Below are 15,440 nucleotides of genomic sequence, written 5' to 3'. Positions count from 1 at the left end.
TCAGACCTGCCTGTAGTTTTTGGAGAATCTCCTGGGAAAACAGGGGATAAATGTGGATCTTTGTGGGGGAAGGACATTGAAGGCAAAGATCTCTGGAATAATCACCTCTAGAGGGGGCCATGTTTTAGAAAAATCTGGCCCCACCCATAAGTGCCGAGAAGCCCCAGGCCAAACAACAAACTAGGTTGGAACACAGGCCCACCCATCAGCAAACAGGCTATCTAAAGACCTCCCAGGCACACAGTCGCCTCAGATCACACCTTGAGACAAAGCCCCACCCACCAGAGGGGTGAGAATCAGTTCCACCTACCAGTGGGCACGCACCAGTCTCTATCAACAGGAATCCTGCAGCAAGCCCCTGTAACAATTTCAGCCACAAAGTGGGCAGAAGCAAGAGAGGCTACAACTCTATTGTCTGCAAAAAAGGAGACAGCATGAAAAATCTATACAAAATGAAAAGGCAGAAATTATGACTAAGATAAGGAAACAAGAAAAAAAAAACCAAACGAAAAAACAGGTAAGTGATCTGGAGATTGCCAACCTCCATGAAAAAGACTTTAGACTAACGATAGTAAAGATGATTTGAGATCTTGGAAATAAACTTGGAGGCAAAGATTGATAAATTACTGCAAACATGGAGCAAAGAAATACAAGATTTAAAGTTTAAGCAAGCAGAGATGCAAAATACAATAACCGAAATTTTAAAAATTCACTAGAAGGAACCAACAGCAGAATACAGGAGGCAGAAGAACAAATAATGAGGTGGAAGATGGACTAGTGGAAATCACTGATGTGGAACAGAAAAGAGGAAAACAATTGAGAAGAAATGAATACAGTCTAAGAGAACTCTGGGACAACATTAAATGTGCCAACATCCATATTATAAGGGTGCCAGAAGGAGAAGAGAGAAAGAAAGGGCCAGAGAAAATATTTGAGGAGATAATAGCTGAAAACTTCCCTAATATGGGAAAGGAACCACTCACTCAAATCCAGGAAGCACAACAAATACCATATAAAAGAAACCCAAGGAGGAACACCCCAAGACACATATTAATCAAACTGACCAAAATTAAAGACAAAGAGAAAATTTTGAAAGCAGTTAGAGAAAAGAAACACATAACATACAAGGAAACCCCAATAAGGTTATTAGCTGATTTTTCAGCAGAAACTCTGAAGGCCAGAAGGGAGTGTCATGATATACTTAACGTCATGAAAGGAAAAAACCTCCAACCAAGATTACTCTACCCAGGAAGGAGAAATCAAAAGCTTTACAGACAATCAAATGCTAAGATAATTCAGCACCACTAAAGCAGCTTTACAATAAATACTAAAGCAACTTCTCTAGGTGGAAAAGAAAAGGCCACAACTAGAAACAAAAATACTGCAAATGACAAGGCTCACCAGTACAGGCATGCATACAGTAAAGGCAGGAAATCATCTACACACAAATATGCTACCAAAATCAGAAACTGTGAGAAGAGGAGGGTACGAATACTGGACATGCCCTTGCAATTAAGAAGCCAACGACTTAAAACAATCTTGTATATGTATAGACTCCTATATCAAAACTTCAGGGTAACTGCAAACCAAAACTCTAAATACATACAGACACAAATAAGAAAAAACAACCCAAATACAACATTAAATTTAGTCATCAAACCACAAGAGAAGAAGGGAAGAAAAAAGACCAACAAAAACAAATCAAAAACAATTAATAAAATGGCAATAAGAACATATGTATCAATAATTACCTTAAATGTAAATGAACTAAACACCCCAACCAAAAGACATAGGCTGGCTGAATGGATACAAAAACAAGACCCATATATATATTGTCTTCAAGAGACCCACTTCAGTTCTAGGGACACATACAAATTTAAAGTGAGAGGATGGAAGAAAATATTCCATGCAAACAGAAATCAAAAGAAAGCTGGAGTAGCAATACTCATATCAGACAAAATAGACTTTAAAATAAATACTATTTTAAGAGACAAAGAAGGACATCACATCATGATCAAAGGATCAATCCAAGGAGTTCCCATTATAGCGCAGCAGAAAAGAATCTGAGTAGTACTCATGAGGCTGCAGGTTCCATCCCTGGCCTTGCTCAGTAGTTCAGGAATCTGGCATTGCTATGAGCTGTGGTGTAGGTCACAGACAAGGCACGGATCCCACTGTGCTGTGAATGTGGTGTAGGCCAGCAGCTGTAGCTCTGATTTAATCCTAGCCTGGAAACTTCCATATGTTGCTGGTGCGGCCCTAAAATAAATAAATGAATAAATAAACAAATAAATAACAGGAAAAAATATAGCAATTATAAATATATATGCATCCAACATAGGATCACCTCAATATATAAGGCAACTGTTAACATCCTTAAAAGGAAAAATCAACGATAACACAATAATAGCAGGGGAACTTAACATCCCACTTATAGCAATGGACAGATCATCCAGACAGAAAATCAACAAAGAAACACAAGCCTTAAATGATGCATTAGACCAGATGGACTTGATAGATATTTATAGAACATTTCATCCCAAAGCAGCAGAATACATATTCTTCTCAAATGTACATTGAACATTCTCCAGGCCACATTCTGGGCCATGAATCAAGTCTTAATAAATTTAAGAAAACTGAAATCATATCAAGCATCTTTTCCGACCACAATGCTATGAATCTAGAAATCAACAAGAAAAAACTGCAAAAAACACAAACAGGTGGAGACTAAACAACATGCCACTAAACAAACAATTGATCACTGAATAAATCAAAGAGGAAATTTAAAAACACCTAGAAGCAAATGACAACAAAGACACAACCATCCAAAACCTGTGGGATGCAGCAAAAGCAGTTCTAATAGGGAAGTTCATAGCAACACAAGCCTACTTCAGGAAATACAAAAAAATCTGAAATAAACAACCTAACTTTGCACCTAAAGCAACTAGAGAGAGGAGAATAGACAAAACCCAAAGTTAGCAGAAGGAAAGAAATCATAAAGATCAGAGCAAAAATCAATGAAATAAAAATGAAGTGAACCATAGAAAAGATCAATGAAACTAAAAGATGGTTCTTTGAAAAGATTGACAAAATTGATAAATCCTTAGCCATCCATCAAGGAAAAAAGAGAGAGGACTCAAATCAATAAAACAGAAATGAAAAAGGAGAAGTTATACAACAGACATCACAGAAATACAAAGTATCATGAGAGACTACTACAAGCAACTACATGCCAATAAAATGGACAACCTCAGAAAAAACAGACAAATTCTTAGAAAAGTACAGTCTTCCAAGATTAAACCTAAACTAAATGAAACTAAATTAAATAAAAAATATGAGTGGACCAATCACAAATACTGAAATTGAAACTGTGATTTAAAAACTTCCAACAGACAAAAGTCTGAGACTAGATGGATTCACAGGCGAATCCTATCAAAAATTTAAACAGCTAACACCTATCCTTCTGAAACTATTCCAAAACATTTCAGAGGAAGGAGCACTCTCAAATTCATTCTATGAGGCCACCATCACCCTGATACCACACACACGCAAGAAGAAAATTACAGGCCAGTATCACTGATGAACATAGATGCAAAAATCCTCGACAAAATACTAGCAAACCAAATCCAGCAAGATATTAATTATTATTTTTAATTGTTATTTCCCCAATACAATTTTTTCTACTGTACAGCATGGTGACCCAGTTACACATACATGTACACATTCTATTTTCACATATTATCAAGCTTCATCATAAGTGACTAGGCATAGTTCCCAGTGCTACACAGCAGGACCTCATTGCTAATCCATTCCAAAGGCAGTAGTTTGTATCTATTAACTCCAAGCTCCCAATTAACCCCACTCCCTCCCCCCCCCCCCTTGGCAACCACAAGTCTATTCTGCAAGTCCATAATTTTCTTTTCTGTGGAAAGGTTCATTTGTGCCTTATATTAGATTCCAGATATGTGATATCATATGGTATTATCTTTCTCTTTCTGACCTACTTCACTCAGTATGAAAGTCTCTAGTTCCATCCATGCTGCTGCAAATGGCATTATTTCATTCTTTTTTATGGCTGAGTAGTATTCCATCATGTATATATACCACATCTTCTCAATCCATTCATCTGCCTATTGACATTTAAGATGTTTCCGTGTCTTGGCTATTGTGAATAGTGCTGCAATGAACATGCAGGTGCATGTATCCTTTTTAAGGAAAGTTTTATCCAGATATATGCCCAAGAGTTGGGTTGCTGAGTCATATGGTAGTTCTATGTATAGATTTCTAAGGTACCTCCATATTGATCTCCATAGTAACTGTATCAATGTACATTCCCACCAACAGTGCAGGAGGGTTCCCTTTTCTCCACACCCCCTCCAGCATTTGTTCTTTGTGGACTTATTAATGATGGCCGTTCTGACTGGTGTGAGGAGGTATATCATGGTAGGTTTTTTTTTTTTTTTTTTTGTCTTTTTGCCATTGCTTGGGCCGCTCCCATGGCATATGGAGGTTCCCAGGCTAGGGGTCAAATCAGAGCTGTAGCCACTGGCCTACACTAGAGCCACAGCAATGCGGGATCCGAGCAGCATCTGCAACCTACACCACAGCTCACGGCAACACTGGATCCTTAACCCACTGAGCAAGGCCAGGGATCGAACCCACAGTCTCATGGTTCCTAGTCAGATTCGTTAACCACTGTGCCACGACAGGAACTCCTCTCACGGTAGTTTTGATTTGCATTTCATTAATAATCAGGGATGTTGAGCATTTTTTCATGTGCTTGTTGGCCATCTGTACATCTTCCTTGGGAAAATGTCTATTCAGGTCTTTTGCCCATTTTTCAATTGGGTTGTTGGCTTTTTTGCTGTTGAGTTGTAGAAGTTGCTTGTATATTCTAGAGATTAGGCCCTTGTCAGTTGCATCATTTGAAACTATTTTCTCCCATTCTGTAAGTTGTCTTTGTGTTTTCTTTTTGATTTCCTTTGCTGTGCAAAACCTCGTCAGTTTGATTAGGTCCCATTGGTTTATTTTTGCTCTTATTTCAGTTGCTTTGGGAGACTGAGAAAATATTCATAAGGTGGATATCAGAGAATGTTTTGCCTATATTCTTTTCCAGGAGTTTGATGGTGTCCTGTCGTATATTTAAGTCTTTAAGCTATTTTGAGTTTATTTTTGTGCATGGTGTGAGAGTGTGTTCTAGTTTTATTGATTTGCAAGCAGCTGTCCAGGTTTCCCAGCAATGCTTGCTGAAAAGACTGTCTTTTTCCCATTCCGTGTTCTTGCCTCCTTTGTCAAAGATTAATTGACCATAGGTGTCTGTGCTTCTTTCTGGGTTCTCTATTCTCTTCCATTGGTCTATATGTCTGTTTTGGTACCAGTACCACACTGTCTTGATGACTGTGGCTTTGTAATATTGCCTGAAGTCTGGGAGAGTGATGCCTCCTGCTTGGTTTTTGTTCCTCAGAATTTCTTTGGCAATTCTGGGTCTTTTGTGATTCCATATACATTTTTGGCTTGTTTGTTCTAGTTCTGTGAAAAATGTCATGGGTAATTTGATAGGAATTGCAATGAATCTGTAGATTGCTTTGGGTAGTATAGCCATTTTTACAATATTAATTTTTCCAACCCAGGAGCATGGAATATATTTTCATTTCTTTGTATCTTCTTTAATTTCCTTGATTAATGTTTTATAGTTCTCAGCATATAAGGCTTTCAACTCCTTGGTCAGGTGTATTCCGAGGTATTTGATTTTTTGGGGTGCAACTTTAAAAGGTATTGTATTTTTTTACTCCTTTTCTAATATTTCATTTTTAGTATACAATAATGTGACTGATTTCTGAATGTTAATCTTACATCCTGCTACTTTGCTGAATTTGTTAATCAGTTCAAGTAGTTTTTGGGTTGAGTCCTTAGGGTTTTCTATATCTAGTATCATGTCATCTGCATACAGTGACAGTTTTACCTCTTCTCTTCCTATTTGGATACATTTTATTTCTTTTGTTTGTCTGGCTGCTGTGGCTAGGACTTCCAGTACTATGTTGAATAACAGTGGTGAGAGTGGACATCCTTGTCTTGTTTCAGATTTTAGTGGAAAGGCTTTCAGCTTTTCTCCATTGAGTGTTGTATTTGCTGTGCATTTGTCATAAATGGCTTTGATTATGTTAAGGTATGTTCCCTGTATACCCATTGTGGTAAGAGTTTTGATTATGAATGGATGTTGGACTTTGTCAAATGCTTTCTCTGCATCTATTGAGATGGTCATGTGGTTTTTGACTTTTCTTTTGTTAACATGGTGTATGACATTGATTGATTTGCATATGTTGAACCATCCTTGTGCACCTGGGATGAATCCCACCTGGTTGTGGTGTATGACCTTTTTTATATGTTGTTGGATTCGGATGGCTAAAATTTTGTTGAGAATTTTTGTGTCTCTATTCATCAAAAATATTGGCCTATAGTTTTCTTTTTTGGTGGTATCTTTGCCTGGTTTTGGAATTAGGGTGATCGTGGCCTCATAGAATGTCTTTGGGAGTGTTCCTTCTTCTTCAACCTTTTGAAAAAGTTTGAGGATGAACACCAGATATTCTTTGTATGTTTGGTAGAATTCACCTGTGAAGCCATATGGCCCTGTACTTTTATTTGTAGGGAGTGTTTTTATGACATATTCAATTTCATTTCTAGTGATTTGTCTGTTCAGTTGATCTATTTCTTCTTGATTCAGCCAGAAAGATATTAACAGGGTTGTAAACCATGATCAAGTGCGATTTATCCCTGGGATGCAAGATTTTTCAATATCCACATATGAATCAGTGTGATACACCACATTAACAAAATGAAGAATAAAAACCATATGATCCTCTCAATAGACGCAGAAAAAGCTTTTGATAAAATCCAACACCCATTTCTGATAAAAACCCTCCAGAAAGTGGGCATAGAGGGAACCTACCTCAACATAATAAAGGCCATATATGACAAACCCACAGCTAACATTCATTCTCAAAGGAGAAAAGCTGAAAGATTTCCCGCTAAGTTGAGGAACAAGACATGGATATCACACTCGCCACTACTCTTCAACATAGTTTTGGAAGTCCTAGTGACAGCAATCAGAGAAGAAAAAGAAATAAAAGGAATCAAAATTGGAAAGGAAGAAATAAAACGATCACTGTTTGCAGATGACATCATAGTATATCTAGAAAATCCTTAAAATGCTACCAGAAAACTGTTAGAGCTCATCAATGAATTTGGTAAAATTGCAGGATACAAAATTAATATACAGAAATTGACTACATTTCTAGGAATCCTGCTGTGGTGCAGGGGGATCAGCAGCATCTTGGGAGCTCTGGGACAAAGGTTAAATCCCTGGCCTGGCACAGTGGGTTAAGGATCCAGCATTGCCACAGTTGCAGCTTAGGTCACAACTGTTGCTTGGATCTGATCCCTGGCCCAGGAGTTCCAATATGCTGTGGGGAGGCCAAAAAAGAAAAAGAAATTGACTATGTTTCTGTATACTAATAATGAACAATCAGGAAGAGAAATTAGGGACATAATCCCATTTACCACTGCATAAAAAAGAATAAAATACCTAGGAATAAACCTACCTACAGAGACAAAATACCTGTACTCTGAAAACTATAAGACACTGATGAAAGAAATCAAAGATGAGACAAATAGATGGAAGGAGGGAAGTTTTGGACAGCAAAAATACCCTAAACAAAACAAAAAGATGACTCACAGATTGGGAGAAAATATTTGCAAATGAAGCCACTGACAATAGATTAACCTCCAAAATATATAAACACCTCCTGCAGCTCAAAAAAAAACCAAACAACCCCAGCAAAAAACGGGCCAATCTAAAGAGACAATTCTCTAAAAAAGATATACAGATGGCCAAAAAATACATGAAAAGATGTCCAACATCTCAAATTATTAGATAAATACAAATCAAAACTACTATGAGACATCACCTTACACCAGCCAGAATGGCCATCATTAAAGAGTCTACAATCAATAAATGCTGGAGAGGGTGTGGAGAAAAGAGAACCCTATTACACTGATGGTGGGAATGTAAATTGGTGCAACCACTGTGGAAAACAGTATGGAGATTCCTCAAAAACCTAAAAATAGAATTACTATTTGATCCAACAATCCCACTCCCAGGCATCTATCCACAGAAAATCCATGACTCAAAAAGATACATGCACCCCAATGTTCATGCAGCGCTATATACAATAGCCAAGACATGGAAGCAACTTAAATGTCCATCAAAAGAAGAGCCAATAAAGAAGATATGGTACATATATGCAATGGAATATTACTCAGCCATAAAAAGGAATGAAATAGCGGCATTTGCAGCAATATGGATGGACGTAGAAATTATCATGCTAAGTGAAGTTAGACAGTGAGACACACAAAAATGTCATATGCTATCACTTATATGTGGAATCTAAAAAAGATACAATGATCTTTTTGTGTGTGTGCGTGTGCATGTGTGTGTGTTTTCTAGTGCCTCACCCAGGGCATATGGAGGTTCCCAAGTGAGGGGTTGAATTGGATCTGTGACCTACACCACTGCTCATGGCAATGCTAGATTCTCAATGCACTGAGCGAGGCCAGGGATCAGAACCCACAACCTCATGGTTCCTAGTCAGATTTGTTAACCACTGAGCCACAAAGGGATCTCCTAGATACAATGATCGTATTTGCAGAACAGAAACTGATGCACAGACTTTGAAAAACGTATGGTTACTGAAGGGTACAGGTTTGGGGGGAGGGATGGGCTGGAGGTTTGGGATGGAAATGTTGTAAAATTAGGTTGTGATGATGGTTGTACAACTGTAAACATAATAAAATTCACTGCGTTTTAAAAAGAGAGAGAGCATTTACCCCAGACGGTGTCCCAGGCACATGTGACTGAAATGCAGTCGCCTCAGGCCTCGGCCATTCCAGATGGGGATTTGGGACAACAAAATACATGCTACCTGGCAGCTGTCTCTCTTAGACAGTAAGTCCCCTTCCCAGGGTAACCTCCGTCCCTTTGTCTTCCATGAAAAACCTCTCCCTTCCACATGGCCTTGGTGTTCTCCCACCCTCCCAAGCAGCCCACTGGAAGATCCTGGGGATGATGGAGGAGATGACCCGGGTGGCTGGTGACTGGGTAGACCTGGGCCCATGCCCATTCTTCAGACTCTCATTCCTCTGTTGCTTCTCTTCTCTCCAGGGTGAAATGGGGCCAAAGGGCGAGCCTGGGATAGCGGGACACCGGGGGCCCACAGGAAGACCAGGCAAACGAGGCAAGCAGGTAAGGGTCCCAGGGCTCACCAAACCCTCCTGATCAGGGGTGGGGTGGGGGTGCAGAAAGGTGGGCGGGCAGGCAGGATCAGGGACATTCTGGGAACAGTCTCCAGCACCCTCTAGGCTGGTGGGCAAGAGCTGCACCCCTTCCAGGGCATCTTGGCTCTCCAGAAAAGGCAGAGTTTGAGGCAGATGGAGTGGGAGGACCTTCCAGCTGTGTCCAAGGCCAGAGGAAGGAGTGGATCTTGGCTTCATAAGAATAGGTCTGGCTTAACCAGAGTAGCTGGGGGCAGAAACCAGATCTGTTCATTTGCCAGAAAACCTGCTTTCTGCTTCAGTGCCCCAGACACAGCTGGAGTTCTGGATCAGACCAAATATTTGCCTACTGTTCAAGGGTCTCCTGTGTCTCAACAATAGGGTGATTTTTCCCTAACCAGGATTCCCCTTTGTAACTGAACCCCTTTATTGGCACTATTCAGGGTTTAGGGAAATTTTTCGTCCTGAATTCCCCTCGAAGGCAGAGTCTTGGGTCAAACCACGTGACATGAGCTGTCTTGAGGGCCTCAGAGAACCTCTCTCCTTTGCTCAAATGAGACATGTGCCCCTTACTCTTGTTGTTACCAGTCTATTGGCTTTTTGCCTCTTTTCTCATTACAAATGTAATATATGGTCATCAGAGAAAACAGAAAACTTGGAAAGAAACCATCTAAAGTCCTAACACCCAGGCATAGCCATGGTACCCTTCCTCCCAGTGTTACTGCTTCTGTGGACTTTCTAGTCATTTATTCCTTTTATAGCCAATATATTGTTATGGTACCCTAAATGTTTAACTTTAAAAGCACAATATTCACATTTTTACTTGTTACTAAATTAATTAAAAGCATTTTTAAACATCTTTTAAAAATCTCTGGGAGTTCACGCTGAGATGCAATGGGATTGGTGGTGTCTTGGGAGTGCTAAGATGCAGGTTGATCCCCAGTCTAGAACAGTGGGTTAAGGATCCTGCTTTGTCACAACTGCAGCTCAGATCTGATCCCTGGCCTAGAACTCCAAATGCTGCAGGGTGGCCAAAAAAAAAAAAATTCTGCATAAGATTTTAGTAAAAGGAAGGATCAAGATGGCGGAGGAGTAAGACGTCACGCCACCTTCTCCCACAAACACATCAAATAAAAAACATCTACATGCTGAATGATCTGAACAGAACATCTACTGAACTTTCCAGAAGAACTTAAACCTCCAAAAGGGGCAAGAAACCTTCCACATAACCACATAGAACAAAAGAAAAAAAGAGAGAGAGAGAAAAGGAATCAGGATGGGACCAGCACTCCTGAGAGGGAGCTGTTAAAGAAGAAAGGAACCCACACTGTGGGAAGCCACCTACCAACAGGGAGATCTGCTGAGATGGAGGGACCTCAAAGTCACTGAGAAAAGCCCAGCAGCTGGACTGAGGAGGACAAAGCAGAGTGAGAGATGCACAGACCATCTGTACCACTGCCTCTGATACCACAGCCTGAGATGCATGTGCAGGGCCTAGGTGCTGTGACTCAGGCTCCAGAGGTCAGTTCCAGGGATAAGACTAGGATTGGCTGTGTGGAGACAGCCTGAGGGGCTAGGGAGCAGTGTGCCACAGACTGAGGAGCAGAAGCTACAGCTGAGGGAACCCAGAAGGAGGTCTGGGCCCACAGGAGAAGCAAGGCACCATTGCTGGGGAGGGCAAGAGGAGGAGGGGTGGACCACCATAAGAATCTCTTTCCCTGCACACGTGTGTGTGGACTTTCAGAGGGTGGAGCACATCTGGCACAGGCTACAGGTGGCAAGAGGCCACTTGCTTGGTCTATGGGAGACTGGGCACCTCTCGTGCAGGCTACAGGTGGCCGGGCACCCCTTGCGTGGGCTAAGGGCAGCAGGGGACTAAGCACAATGCTTAGGTGATCTTAGGTGATCTACAGGTGGTGGGGACAAACCACAGCAGTCATCTCAGAAACCAGAGGGAGGAAAGGCCCGACACCACTAGGGGTCTGAAAACAGACTCCACCTGTGGCCCCAGTCACCTCAGAGATCAGCAAAAAAGAGGGCACTACAACCAAGCACCACCTAATGTTGCTCTCACTTCCCTGGGAACACACTCACCCTGAGGCTGCCATTGCCAAATGCTCTGGGCACTGCCCACACATGCCTGATTACTGTTACTTCCCAAGACCCTGCAACTGGAAACAGCCTGTGCAGTATCTCCTGCATGGGCTAAGTGGGACAGGGTGCTTCTTGTGTGCTTTACAGGTGGTGGGAGAAAACCACCAGTTATCTCTGACTCCAGAGGTGGCTGTGGCCCACCACCATTAGTGATCCATGAACAGGCACCACCATTCACCTCAGAGGGCACCACCATTCACCTCAGAGGGCACCACAGAGGAGGGCACTGTGACTGAACACCACCTGCTGTTGAAATCACTCCCACGGGAACTCACACGCCCTGCGCTGCACTGTGAAATGCTCCAGGCACCTCCTAAATTTGCCTGAGGCTCATTACCTCTTCCCAGGGCCATGCAACTAGGAGTAGCCTGCGCCACCTTCCTGCAGGTTCTTGCTACTGTCAAAAGTCCAGCAACCAGGCACTGACTACTAGCCCTGCCCATTGCCTCCTTCTCCCTGGAAACACACTCAACACCCCATCAGGGGCATAACAGCCTGCTCACACTGAGGAAAGAGAAAATAGCCAGATTCCCACATCGAAAATAAATAGTAACTCCCCCAATATAACAGGACACTCTTGCAGAAATATCCCTCCAAGACTACAGTATTTGGTTTCCCTAAACTCACAGAATAATAAAAATATAAGCAAAATGAAGATGCTCAAAAGCCATTCCCAGAAAAAGAACAAGAGAATTCACCTGAAGCAGCAATAAAACAGACCTCTGAAGTCTAAAAAACACTGAGTTCAAAAAGGAAATAGCGAAAATACTGAAGGAATTAAGGGTGAATATGAAGGAATTAAGAGTGGATATAAACAGTAATGAAGATTATTTTAGAAAGGAACTAGAAAATCTAAGGAGGAGACAAGAAAAATTAGAAAATTCATTTGCAGAGACACAAGATGAGTTAAGAGCACTGAATAGCAGAATAAATAATGCAGAGGAACGAATTCGTGACTTGAGGATAGAATGATGGAAATCACCCACTCAGGACAGCAGACAGAAAACCAAATGAAAAAAAAACATGAAAGCAGTATAAGAGATCTATGGGATAATATAAAGTGGGCTAATCTATGCATAACAGGGATTCCAGAAGGAGAAGAAAAAGAAAATGGGATTGAAAATATATTTGAAGAATATTGTCTGAAAACTTTCCAAATCTAAAGGAAACAGATATCAAGATATAGAAGCACAGAGGGCCCCAAAGAAGGTGAACCAGAACAGGGCCACAGCAAAACATATTATAATAAAAATGGCAAAAGTTAAAGATAAAGAGAGGATTCTAAATTCAGCAAGAATAAAAATAAAACAAAGTGTTAATTATAAGGGAAGCCCCATTAGGCTATCAGCTGATTTCTCTACAGAAACACTACAGGCAGGAAGAGAGTGGCAAGATATACTCAAAGTTCTAAAAGGGAAAAATTTGGGAGTTCCTGTCATGGTGCAGCGGAAACAAATCCAACTAGGAACCATGAGGTTTTGGATTCATTCCCTGGCCTCACTCAGTGGGTTAAGGATCTGGCGTTGCCATGTGCTGTGGTGTAGTTCGCAGACACAGCTTGGATCTGTCATTGCTGTGGCTGTGACGTAGGCTGGCAGCAATAGCTCCAATTAGACCCCTAACCTGGGAACCTCCAAATGCCATGCGTACAGCCCTAAAAAGACAAAAGACAATAAATAAATAAATAAATAAATAAATAAGGAAAATTTGCTGCCTAGAATACTCTACCCAGCAAGAGTATCATTAGACGGAGAAATAAAGAATTTCTTCAACAACCAAATTCTAAAAGACTACAGCAATACGAAACCCATTCTAAAAGAAATACTGAAAGGGCTTCTCTAATTAAAAAAGAAGTAAGAAGAAATAGGAAAGCAATTACTTGAATAAGCCAGTATACAGATCTAAAAGGAAAAGAAAAAAAAAACTATTGTAAAAGTGACGATAAACACAAGGAACAGCAAAAGGACAAACATGAAAATGTTAAAAAAGAACTTCAAAATCTTAAAGTGTGAGGAAGGAAAGTAAGAGAACCTAGACTCTTTTTTAATAAATGTGTTTGAGCCAATATGACTCTCCAGGCTAAAGCAAGCAGATATAGGAAAGTGTTAACATCCTTGAAAAACAGGGCAACCACAAATCAAAACCAAACATTATATTCACAAAAACTTAAAAGAAGAGGACACAAGCATAAAATAGAAGGAAATAATCCAACCAGAAAAGAAAGGAACAAAGGAGAAACATAGTATTAACTGGAAAACAAGGTTTAAAATGGCAATAAATACATATTTATCAAAAATTACCTTAAATGTCAAAGGACTGAATGCTCCAATCAAAAGATGAGTGGCAGACAAGGGCTTACAGTGTGGCTCACAAAAGATGAGTGGCAGACTGGATAAAAAAGCAAGAGCCTATAATATGCTGTCTACATGTGACTCACCTTAGGCAAAGGACACATACAAATTGAAAGTGAGTGGATGGGAAAAGATATTTCATACAAATGGAAAAGACAGGAAAGAAAGCAGGAGCTGCAATACTTGTATCAGACAATATGGACTTTAAAACGAAGGCCATAAAGAAAGACAAAGAGGGACACTATTTAATGATAAAAGGATCCATTCAAGAAGAGGATATGACACTCATCAATATATATGCCCCTAATATAGGAGCACCCAGATACATACAACAAATACTAAGGGACATAAAGGAGAAGTAGATGGGAATACAGTAATAGTAGGAGACTTTAACACCCCCTCACATCAATGGACAATGCCTCTAGACAGACAATCAACAAGGCAACAGAGATCCTAAATGACACAATAGCAAAGATAGCCTTAATTGACATTTTAAGGACATTACATCCAAAAAAAAAATAGAATATACATTTTTTTCAAGCACATGTGGAACATTCTCAGGGATTTACCACATACTGGGGCATGAAGCTAACCTCAACAAATTTAAGAGTATGGTAATGATTTCAAGTGTCTCCTCTTACCACAATGGCATGAAACTAAAAGTCAACCACAGGAAAAGAAATGAGAAAAAACTGACTACATGGAGACTAAACAACATGCTACTAAAAAACAATGGGTCATTGAGGAAATCAAAAGGGAAATTTAAAAATACCTCAAGACAGGAGTTCCTGTTGTGGCGCAGTGGTTAACGAATCTGACTAGGAACCATGAGATTGCGGGTTCGGTCCCTGCCCTTGCTCAGTGGGTTAACGATCCGGCGTTGCCGTGAGCTGTGGTGTAGGTTGCAGACGCGGCTCGGATCCCGCGTTGCTGTGGCTCTGGCGTAGGCTGGTGGCTACAGCTCCGATTGGACCCCTAGCCTGGGAACCTCCATATGCCGCAGGAGCGGCCCAAGAAATAGCAACAACAACAACAACAAAAGACAAAAGACAAAAAAAAAAAAATACCTCAAGACAAATGATCATGAAAACACGACCATTCAAAATCTATGGAATGCTGCGGAAGTTCATACAGACAGAGGTTTTCTTCAGAAAAGAAGAAAAATCTCAAATCAGCAACTTAACCTACCACCTGAAAGAATTAGAAAAAGAACAAACGAAACCTAAAGTCCTCAGAAGGAAGGAAATCATAAAGATCAGAGAGAAAGTCAATAAAATAGAGATTCAAAAAACAATAGAAAAAAATCAATAAAACCAAGAGCTGGTTCTTTGAAAGGGTAAACAAAATTGACAAACCTCTGGCCAGACTCAACAAGAAGAGGAGAGAAAAAAACCAAATCAACAAAATAAGAAACAAAAAAGGAGAAATCTCAACAGCTACTGCAGAAATACAAAAAACTGTAAGAGAATACTATGAACAATTATATGCAACAAATTCGACAACCTAGAAGAAATGGACAACTTTCTAGAGACTTACAGCCTGCCTAAAACTGAACTTAGAAGAAATTGATTAATTGAACAGACTAATCAATAGAAATGAAATTGAATG

At 40.3% G+C, this 15,440-nt stretch overlaps 1 protein-coding gene across 1 annotated transcript in view; it reads left to right on the top strand.

Annotated features, from left to right (window-relative positions):
- COLQ (collagen like tail subunit of asymmetric acetylcholinesterase) overlaps positions 1-15,440 on the top strand; it is a 77,898-nt gene that overhangs the window by 44,240 nt on the left and 18,218 nt on the right. The window contains 1 exon segment of the mRNA XM_021071338.1: positions 9,218-9,298. Coding sequence (XP_020926997.1) covers positions 9,218-9,298 — 81 coding nt within the window.

The sequence above is a fragment of the Sus scrofa genome, chromosome 13 (assembly GCF_000003025.6).
Source record: "Sus scrofa isolate TJ Tabasco breed Duroc chromosome 13, Sscrofa11.1, whole genome shotgun sequence".
In the NCBI taxonomy this organism is placed as follows: Eukaryota; Metazoa; Chordata; class Mammalia; order Artiodactyla; family Suidae; genus Sus; species Sus scrofa.
This window is presented reverse-complemented; position numbering and strand designations above follow the sequence as displayed.